At 36.8% G+C, this 10,676-nt stretch overlaps 3 protein-coding genes across 5 annotated transcripts; 2 read left to right on the forward strand and 1 right to left on the reverse strand.

Moving 5' to 3' along the window:
- Window positions 1-506: 506 nt before the first annotated feature.
- Window positions 507-1,869, forward strand: LOC103959683 (myb-related protein 315). The gene is given in 5 exon segments (XM_009372041.2): window positions 507-881; window positions 997-1,126; window positions 1,278-1,587; window positions 1,589-1,616; window positions 1,619-1,869. Coding segments are annotated over 5 exon segments (852 nt in total). The 5' UTR covers window positions 507-748.
- A 2,458-nt stretch (window positions 1,870-4,327) lies between these two features.
- On the forward strand, window positions 4,328-5,810 carry LOC125474295. Of its 2 annotated transcripts, none has more exons than XM_048577785.1 (4): window positions 4,328-4,485; window positions 4,614-4,721; window positions 5,183-5,247; window positions 5,342-5,810. In XM_048577785.1, exons 1-4 carry the CDS (start codon window positions 4,396-4,398, stop codon window positions 5,487-5,489), a joined length of 411 nt encoding a protein of 136 aa, XP_048433742.1. In that variant the 5' UTR covers window positions 4,328-4,395; the 3' UTR covers window positions 5,490-5,810. The 2 variants fall into 2 exon arrangements, with proteins under 2 accessions (XP_048433742.1, XP_048433743.1); XM_048577786.1 differs by having other exon boundaries at window positions 5,183-5,242; window positions 5,342-5,494.
- A 111-nt stretch (window positions 5,811-5,921) lies between these two features.
- Window positions 5,922-8,405, reverse strand: LOC125474296. Of its 2 annotated transcripts, XM_048577787.1 has the most exons (9): window positions 8,100-8,400; window positions 7,902-7,927; window positions 7,615-7,699; window positions 7,314-7,523; window positions 6,863-6,988; window positions 6,731-6,788; window positions 6,550-6,626; window positions 6,314-6,402; window positions 5,922-6,220 (listed from the first exon to the last, which is right to left on the reverse strand). In XM_048577787.1, exons 1-9 carry the CDS (start codon window positions 8,172-8,174, stop codon window positions 6,151-6,153), a joined length of 816 nt encoding a protein of 271 aa, XP_048433744.1. In that variant the 5' UTR covers window positions 8,175-8,400; the 3' UTR covers window positions 5,922-6,150. The 2 variants fall into 2 exon arrangements, with proteins under 2 accessions (XP_048433744.1, XP_048433745.1); XM_048577788.1 differs by lacking the exon at window positions 6,314-6,402 and having other exon boundaries at window positions 8,100-8,405.
- Between the last annotated feature and the right edge of the window lie 2,271 nt (window positions 8,406-10,676).

Raw genomic sequence — 10,676 nt, forward strand, 5'->3', positions numbered from 1 at the left:
AGAACGAAGCAGAAAATTAATAATAAAAAAAATTTAGTGAAAAGAGAAATGAAAATGTTAATATTGATGAGCTAGAATCGTATCTTTCTAAATATAAGATGAGAAATTCAAAGAAGAAACGATTTGTTCTGATCAAAACTAACCTTGTCATGTCATGTAGCCAACTTTAGTTGATTCATGTTTGGAATTTTTATGATACTTCTCTCTCTCTCTCTCTCTCTCTCTCTCTCTCTCTAGACTTCGTAAAATTAAACAAAAGAGTTGTTTCCAACGACAAAAGTGGCCAGCCCTCGAGCAACAAGGAACCTTTCAATCTCATTATTTTTTGGCTTCACATAGATTAAAGCCAATGTCACAGAGAGAGAGAGAGAGAGACTTAAGTTGTTAAAATTAAAAAAATAAACATTTGAATTGAATGAAGGCGACCCACGTCTGTTTTTTTCCTCTTTAATTTTCTCACGACTTTGTTCGATTTTGGGGTGGTGTCATTTTTATATCTATTTAGACTGAAATGATTTTCTCCAATTCAATCATTTATCTCCCCTCTCAAACAACAACGTTCTGATTTTTTAATGACGGAATGAACTGGCAAAGCATCTTTGCTTGGATTATAAGGCTCCCCTTTTAAGCTAGCCCTCCCACTTTACTGTCCACTTAGGAATTCAGGCTCTCTCACTTTTGCAGCTCGGTTGAGTTTTCTTTTTCTTCGAGGTTCCTCGACAATACTAGGGAAATCGAGTTTGTGACAATGGGAAGGCAACCTTGTTGTGACAAGGTCGGATTGAAACGAGGACCGTGGACGATCGAGGAAGATCACAAGCTCATGAATTTTATTCTCAACAATGGTATCCATTGCTGGAGAATGGTACCTAAACTTGCAGGTATATATATACTACTATTTAATTTACATTTTGATCATGATCATGTAGATTTCCTTTCCCTTCATCCCTTGCGCTATCTCGATCCTCATCATCGATAATTTGTATGGTGATCTAGGGTTGCTGAGATGTGGGAAAAGCTGTAGATTAAGATGGATCAATTATCTAAGGCCGGACCTTAAGCGAGGTGGTTTTACTGAAGCTGAAGAGAATCAAATGATTCAACTCCATTCATGTCTTGGTAACAGGTACAATTTACCTGCTTTAACCCTCCGTTTGCTTATCTGAAATTAGTCTGATTAGTAGTAAGCCGCTCATCTCCGAAATTTTGACATCAATGTCATGGCATATGTACGTACTAACTGTTAGAGCTGGTATTTTTAATATTTCTGTGTGCAGGTGGTCTAAGATTGCTTCACATTTTCCTGGCCGGACAGATAACGAAATCAAAAACCACTGGAATACCAGAATCAAGAAGAGGTTGAAGCACCTTGGCGTAGACCCTTTGACCCACAAACCAATTGAGGAAAAAGAAAATGTTGAAGAAAATAAAGAGACAATTACTCAACACTCAAACATTACTTCTTCATCATCAGAAGAAGGACTAGAAGAGTCACGAGGCACTGGCTTGGAGGCTAAGCTACTGGAAGATAGTAATGGAAACAAAGGGTTTCCAGAATCCGATGAGAAATCGAGAAATGAGGTTCAGGTTAACCACGTTGGATGACGCGAATGATATCTTGAAAACTATGAAGTTTTTTGTGGAAGCTTGGATTTGGGAACATTGATGTTGAACCAAGGATTTCCCAACACCAGCAGCATGTCTAATTCGTATAGTACCTCGTTTTCGGTGGAAAATTCTAACAACGCTTCTATTTCGATAGGGGAAACCATGCAGGAAAATTGTCTTCAACAGTGGGTTGATAGTGTGGATTCCATGCTCTCATGGGATGGCTTCAATACTTTCGGACAAGACCTTTTCTATTTTTGATCGAAATAGCCTTAGATGAACATTATTTATGATCACTTCAAGCTACAAAATTGTTGCAACAATTAAATCAGATGATATGTCAATTTAATGTGTCTTTATATATAGTTTGTAATTGTGATCGATATTCTAATTTAAATTATGAAGAGGAGATCGATTTGGGTGCAGACGTACTGTCTTAGTCAACTTAGTTATAAATATTTGTTGAGATAGAGTTCTCTTTCATCTTCAATTAGAATATGAATAATTGGAAGCAAACAATGCCCCCGAGGTTAACATTATTACTTTTTCACAGCTTTATCTTGAATTAATAATATATAAGAAGCTAGAGCAAGCAATTGCTAATTTTTTAGGTCGTGCCAAGCACTGAGGATTAAGTGGAGTAGCTCCCTGCCTATATATACAAAGAGAGAGGGAGTTATTATTAGTACTTTGATAAAGTTATATACATTTTAAACATTTAAAATAAGAGCAAAAATAGCGTTTGAAAGATACATGCGTTATGATATTTTAAAAGCGTAAATAACTCTTTTTTGTTTTTGAGCTTCATATATAGAAGGTTTTTTTACTTAATTACGTGCATGAATTGTGCTTGCAAACTGCTCAATGAGCCCCACGTGGAATCTCACGATATCACCTCCCAACAAAAAAAGGAGAATCATCTGAAGCCACTGCCGACGCTATTCAGTAATATTCATCGCGCGCACAGATACATACATACATATATATATATATATATATTATAATTCAGTATGTGTTCAATGCAAATTAATGTATACTAAATTACTAATCTGTATTTTAGTATAATAATCAAAGGAAGTTGGAGAGAATACTTGTTGGCTTTAGTTAATCAGCTGACCCTATTACTCAGTATAAATTAGCATGTATTAACTTGGTTGTTAGGGTTATCGAGGTTTGATTTAGAGAATACTTTTTTTGTTGAGAATTCCTTGTTTTCTTTCGTGTAAATTCCCCTGCAACGAATTAAAAACTTAATTCGATTGTAAAATGGTCCATGTATGTATGTGGTTTGCGTCATGATTTCACACATATATTTCATTAAGCTTTAGCCAAAAAGCCGAAAAAAGTTTTGTATTTTATTAAGCCACTAACATCATCATCTTCGATTCTCAGTATAGTATAAGTACAACTAAATTGAGAATATAAATATTTTTTTATAATAAATATACAATCACAACCAAGAGAATGAGTTTTGATGCAACATAAAGTTTGCTCTTTTATATCGAAAGATCATTGATTCGAGTCATGAAAACAACCATTTGGCAAACCAATAGTAAGATTAGTGTATAATAAATGTTTATGCCACGGCCCTCGCAATACGAGGAGCCTTGTTACTTGAAGTTGCCCTTTTTATACAATCACACAACCTAAAGCATTGATAAATTGGTGTATGGGACATATATATTAAGTATTTCTTTTTCAAGTTGGTATAAGGGGCATACAAGGAGGCTGGCTGATCAGATTCTTTATGCTTCTTTCTAGTCTAGGTTTGTTTTGTTGTTGTCTTTATTCTTCTAGCTTTGTGGTTTCAAATTTTAATACTTAAATAGCTATTTATTTATCTTTTAAAGGGACAGAGCAACAATTAGAAAGCTAAGTTTGTAACTAAATGTTTGGCACTTATATGATTCCTCTCTCTTTTTCCTTTCCTTTTAATTACCTTCTCGTATAATACCTTGGATCTAAACGACAATAGATAATCATACTACAAGCTAGTGATTTTAACACTCTTTAATACGATTTTTTAGAGCATCTCTAACTGAGATGTTAAAAATCTTACGTGGATGTTTTGACCAAAAAAAAAAAGGTGATTTTCTAATTCCAAAGGAGATGCCAAAATCTTACTGGATTGACATTGATGTCATCCACTTTACTGCCAAATTTGAAGGTAAAGTCAAATTATATATATATATATATTATTTTAATGATGACCCAAATATTTCTTTATTTTTTTCACTTATTGGTTATTTTATTAGTATAGTCTGACCTACATGATTTTATAAATAACCGATCAACGCTCACAAGGTTCAACAATGAATATTCAATTTGGGGTCTAAATTCGTAAAAGAGAATGAGTATTTTTATTTTCAATCTTTCTCTCCCATCTCGACCTGGCCCCCCACCACATCTTGAGCTCGACTCCACCGTAGCATGATATTGTCCGCTTTGGGCACCGACCACGTCCTCATGGTTTTGTTTCTGGGAAGGTGACGAAGCCAGCATAGCTTGATTCAGAGTTCTAATAGACATTCCGGGTCAGGGTGTGTCACTTTCTCTCCCTCAATTCTTATGATGAATTTTCGGCTCCTGAGTTTGAATCTCTCTCCAATCATATGTCTTATAATAAAATTAAAAAAAAAATCTCATGATGAACCAAAAGGCCTACAACTGAACAAAGCCCAATAAGCCCGTAACTGAGTTAGGCCCGGTCAGAGAGAAGTTTAGAGTCAAACCCAAACTCGTCCTCTGCGAACCAATTTGCCAGAAGCAAATCCAAAGAAGAAGAGCATGTCAGCGATTCAAACAGCGATTCGGAGGTTCCACGGCACCGCAAATGCTCCGAGGCTCACCAGATTCTCCCTCCACGCGCCCAAATGTGTACGCTTCAAGCTTTTGATCTCCGCCGGTGGTTTTTGTAATTGGATTTGAATCATATTGTTGATGTTTCTGAAAACGGTGTTTTTGAATCTGAAAAATGGTATTTCGGAATTTTGGTTTGGTTTCAGGTAGAGGTGGAGTTTGGAAATGGAAATGTTTTCAATTTGTCAGCTGAGTTTCTGAGAATCCACAGCCCAGCTGTTGATGCCAAGATTAGGTCAATTGCTGGTGAAAAGGTAATAATTCCCAATTCTCAAATCAAATTTTAAACCCTTTTGTTATCATCACATTGCAATTTTTTGCACGACTAATTAACCTGACATGAAACGACACAAAAATAATAGTTCCGCATCAACATGTTAATGAGTCGGGTCATTAACGGATCACCCCGTTATAAATCCGTTAACACGTCGATTCACCACTTAAGAACCCAATAAGATACTAATCCCAAGCCACTAATGCAAGGACTCTCTCCACGTGGTATTGTATTAGTAGTCCAAGACACCACAGTGACAGTGAATCCGTTCCATCTAAGTTATTCTCCGTATGGTTTACTGTCCATTCGTCTTCAATTGAATATGTTTTCACCATCTTGTTATCTCCACAACTATCTTTGACATGTTATTTGGATGCTCAGTGCTGCGCCAACATGTTGATATTGTAACCTTGTTTTCTTCACATCTGTCGATTAATGCAGGTGATATCTGGGCGGCGTCACGTCGGAATCATGTCTGCGGAACCTGTAGGAAACTATGGGGTAAGGTACTTTTACACTCCGGATTTAATGGGGGTTGCAAACAATTTGTACATCGGAAATGTTATGTTGTGACTGTAATGGCTGGAGTGAATGTTTCAGGATTGTTTTCGATGACTTACACAACACCGGAATCTATTCGTGGGATTACTTGTATCACTTGGGAAGCAACAAATTCAGCCTCATGAGAAATTATATCAAAACGCTCAACAAGTACGGGCTCAGGCGCGATCCACCTAGAAGAAAATGATTCAGGCTTCTGTTCCATTGCTCTTGATTTCAAACGATGACCACCAATCAACCTTTCCAGCCTTTGTCTGTAACCGGAGCATGGCCGGATAATATGGGGCACACTTTAGTTTCGAGTTCATTGCATGGACCTAAAGGCTTACGGAGGAGCTGCATTGAACGTCATTGCCATTTATTGTTTGTTTGCTTGCACTGTAATCTAATGCAATTACAATGTACATGTAAACTAGTTGGCCTGGCTATACGTCGAATCTTTGTGCCATGTTTGAGCGGATTGAAAAGAATTTATTTGTTGAAGAAAAGCATTATAAGCTTCTCTCTCTCTCGAACTCTCTCTCTCTCTCTCAAACTCTACTTCGAACGATGTTGACATCGACATGGCCGAAAACCAAAAGAGAAGGCCCTTGAAAAACACCAAGACGTTCAAGCAAAATGGAGCGAACAAATCATAGGCATTGATGTACAATAAACAGAATCCTTGTAACTTTCGATACATCAAATTTTGCCTTCGCATTGCCAAAAAATGTTGTTCTTCATCTACAGTGAAATGATCAAAATACAAATTACAAAGCAAATGGAAGAGCACAGCTTTTACATTTTGTGACTACGATAGACTGCATAGTCTCTCTCTCCCTCTGTTGCTTTGCAATGAAAAGTTGTAACTAGGACGGTTTTTTCTTCCTTCCGATTGGTGTGACACGCTTCAGTTCTTGAGTTCCTCTTTTCACTCCCCTGACACAGAAGTAAAAAATATACAATTACCGTTGTGAAATCAATAGAAAAGCGGCCAAAGTCTGGCAAAATGGGGAGTATGAATGTAGATACCTGCTGTACATGTAAATGTAAGAGTAGAAAAGGAAGAGCAACGCCAGAGTCAGAATGGAAATAACAAGGTAGGATATACTCGCCCTCTTCTGCACATTTGACACATAAAGGAGGAGGACAAGTTCAACAAAACATCATACGGGCATAACCAAGAAACAGCATAACAGGTTCAGGTTTTATACTGAAAGATTTAGGATGATTTAGTGTAAGTGTATACCACCCAAAGTGAACTTTACCTTCCTGCGGCCTTGAGAGAAGGGCTTTTGACGTCCAGTACAAGTGTGGGCATCACAGAATTGTCGCAAGAAGAACTCTGCCGTATTAATCATCAAGAAAGCAATACTATAAGTTGATAATTTTGAAAAATAAGCTTGTTACAGCTTTCTGTTGTTATGATAAATGTAGATATAAACTTACCGTGAAGACGGCTTGCTGCTGGACCCTGTTTGACTGGAAAACAACTATCAGCTAGACCCTGCATATATTGGGCAATTTATGAATACAAAGAATGCTGAAATTCAAATCCGAAAGTCATCAGCCAGATGCCACCTCACACAGATGTCGATTCCGTGCAGCAGCAGCAGGATTGCACTTAGTCTTCTTGTGTGGTACAGAATCCATCTCGAGGTCACAATGCAATGCACCACAAACATCTGCCAAGCACCTGGTATGACTCTGATTAAGCAGAGGTATGCCATATTTCAATTAGAAATGACCAACTTAGGCTAAACAAATCAACAGGCCATGGTTGCCAATGTCCAGTTATAATTTGTAGAAAATTAGCTTAATACAATAAGGTAAGGAGATGAGCTTAAGTGTACGGGTTGATGTAAAACAATTTTTCGGGTCATGCTCTTTCTATTATTCTCTGAAGATATTAGGCTTGTATTATTCAATGCATGCTAATTTAGTTAATTCCATGATAACCTTTCACTCTGAAACAAAATATTGTCATAAGTATCGCTACTAGGAAAAGAACATAAAACCAAAGGGCACTTACCACATTCAGCAAATTGTAATGCCTGTTGTCAAAATGCTTATCAAGAAATTTGTCGTCATAAAATCTCTTTTTACAATATCCACATTGCCATTCGTTTAAATCTACTTGGATTTTGTGCTCTTCCTGATCTCTGTACAGATCATTGTCAGGGTGCAGCTTACATGTTCTTGAAATCTGATACTGCTCCTTCTCTACAAAGGGCATCAAGTACTGCACCACCAAGAGCGAGAATGATATCAGTGACCGAAACTACTATAAAATGTACTAATCAAAAGAGTCTATGCATGATTTTCTTCCATACCTCCTGAATTATTTTCCACGCCGCCTTACTCCTTTCTCTCGAACAATGTACCTCCGGTGGATCTCCCAGCTCTTTCTTTATAGTTCTACACAAATAATATGCAACACCGACTTGAAAAAACTTGTTCCAGTAAGGATTTTAGTTGAATGACACGAAATCGACATCAATTTCCAATTCCCATAAACAATTAGTCCATCTCACAAAGCAGGTTGATTCTCAGGATCGTAAACAAAATTACTAGCTTAATCATAAATGAAAATATATGTTCAACATTTTAGCAAGAGTACCTTGTGGCTGCAGAATCCTCATGACCCTGTGAAAAACAAAGAAACAAGCACCAAGTTCAAAAATTGGATTGAGCCCAGATAATATCATCGAAAATTGGATTAACCCATAAAATAATTTCCAGAGATTGAATGCATTACAAGCTGAATTGTTGATATGAGCAACAATGGAGAAAAGCAAAAATAACCAAGGAAAGTTACCTGATTTTTTGAAGAAACACCACCGAATTGCAGAGAAACCAATAAGAACAGGTACAGAAGACCAAGCCATTTCATCTTCCACCACTTCCTCTTCTTCTTCTTCTTCTCTCTCTCTCTCTCTCTCTCTCTCTCTCTCTCTCTCTTGGAATGCTAAGCTGCTGCAGCATTCCACATCTCCGCTCGCTTGCTCCCTCTCTTCCTAATGCAACCTCCACAGACGACCTCCGACTGCCAGTCCACGCCCCAGTAACCAATCATAACTTGCCGCGTGGAAGAACTTCAGCTCCGATTTGGGCTTGGAACACCATTTGACAGTGTTTTGGGCTTCACTCCTATATTTTTCACAGATCTTTTTAGTTTTTAGCTTAAATGGGACATTTTGATATATATTGTTACTTAATAAATCGTAAAACAACTTCCAAATGTCTTATAAAGTTTTCCTTGATGCTCACAAAAAATATTTTGCAAAAATGAAAATTTTGTATTTTTGACAAAAAAACGTTTTATAGTCGATTTTGCAAATTCGTACCTAAATCATCGTTCAATATATTTATTTGTACTTTTGACTCACCGTGAAGTTTTAAAAATTAATGTAAAACTTTCCGTTTATATTCTTGAGGGTGGAACCCGTTTTTGACAATTTTTTGGGCCCCACTACTACATTTTCACTTATTTATTTTTAGTTTTCGGCTTCAATACTTTACTAAATATACATTTGTTACTAAATAAATCGTAAAACCGCTTCCAAATGCCATACAAAGTTTTCCTTAATGCTCATAGAAAAAAAATTCGCGAAAATAAAAAATTTATATTTTTGACAACAAACATGGGTGTCCATGGTTTTTGGTCAGTTTTGCAAATTTGTACATAATCACCGATCAATCTATTTATTTTCATGTTTGCCTCATCGTGAAGTTTTGAAAATTAAGGTGAGACTTTCCGTTGAGATTCTTGAGTGTAGAACCCCATTTGACAATGTTATGGGCCTCAATACTATATTCTTCGCCTATTTTTTTTAGTTTTCGGCTTAAATATTGTACTAAATAGACATTTCTTGCTCAATAAATTGTAAAACCGCTTCCAAATTCCTTATAAATTTTTCCCTAATGCTCGCGGAAAAAACTTCGCAAAAATGAAAAATTTACATTTTTGACATAAAATGTGCACCATTTCATGTTCACTTTCTTTAAAATATATTTTTTAGTGCAAAATCTATTATAATTCGTATTTAAACACTTTTAATCAACGATTTAACACTTGAATTTAAAGGTATTTTAACTTCTTCTTTTTTGTTAATTTTTCTTTTAACAAAATCTGAACTATATATTAATAGACCTTATTTGTTAACCAAAAGAGGGTGAAAGATTATTTAACAAGACAAAATCTTGCTATTTTTTGTCACATCCCCGCTCAGGCGGATCACTTCCCGGGTCCGCTCCATCACTGTAGCACGTATTGTTCGCTTTGGGTTTACCATTCTCTCACAGTTTTGTTTTTGGGAACTCACGAGCAACTTCCTAGTGAGTCACCCATCATGGGATTGCTCTAGCCCCCTTCTCGCTTAACTTCGGAGTTCCTACTGGAACCTGAAGCCAGTGAGCTCCCAAAATGCCTCGTGCTAGGTAGGGATGAGAATATACATTTAAGGATCACTCCCCTGGGCGATGTGGGATGTTACAATCCACCCCCCTTAAGGGCCCGACGTCCTCGTCGGCACACACGCGCCAGGGTTAGGCTCTGATACCAATTGTCACATCCCGCCCCGGGACGGATCACTTCCCAGACCCACTCCACCACCGTAGCACGATATTGTCCGCTTTGGGCTTACCATTCCCTCAAGGTTTTGTTTTTGGGAACTCACGAGTGACTTCCCAATGGGTCACCCATCATGGGATTGCTCTAGCCCCCTTCTCGCTTAACTTCGGAGTTCCTACGAAACCCGAAGCCAATGAGCTCCCAAAAGGCCTTGTGCTAGGTAAGGATGAGAAAATACATATAATAATCACTCCCCTGGGCGATGTGGGATGTTACATTTTTTGTTTAAGCCCCACCTACAGGTGATTTTAACATCTCTAATTAAAAATAAATAAATTAAATATATATTTTAACATCTATATTTTTCACTTATTTTATTACTTTTGGGCTTAAATTTTGTATTAAATATAAGCTTGTTGCTCAATAAATCGTAAACCCGCTTCCAAATATATTATAAAGATTTCCTTAATGCTCATGGAAAATATTTCAAGAAAATAAAAAATTTGCATTTATTACAAAAAATCGTAGATGTTGGTTTTCAGTTGGTTTTAGAAATTCATACATAAATCACCGTTCAATCCTTTTATTTTCACATTCGCCTCACTGTGGAGTATTGACAATTAAGGTGAGAGTTTTCGTTGAGATTCTTGAGTGAAGAACCCCATTTGACAATGTTCTGGGCCTCACTACTATACTTTTCACTTATTTTTTTAGTTTTCGGCTTAAATATTATACTAAGTATACATTTGTTACTCAATAAACCGTAAAAATTTGCTTTCGAATTCCTTAAAAAGTTTAACATAATGCTCAGGAAAAATATTT

The sequence above is a fragment of a genome, unplaced genomic scaffold (genome assembly GCF_019419815.1).
Source record: "Pyrus x bretschneideri cultivar Hongxiangsu unplaced genomic scaffold, Pyrus_bretschneideri_v1 Contig12, whole genome shotgun sequence".
Classification (NCBI taxonomy): domain Eukaryota; kingdom Viridiplantae; phylum Streptophyta; class Magnoliopsida; order Rosales; family Rosaceae; genus Pyrus; species Pyrus x bretschneideri.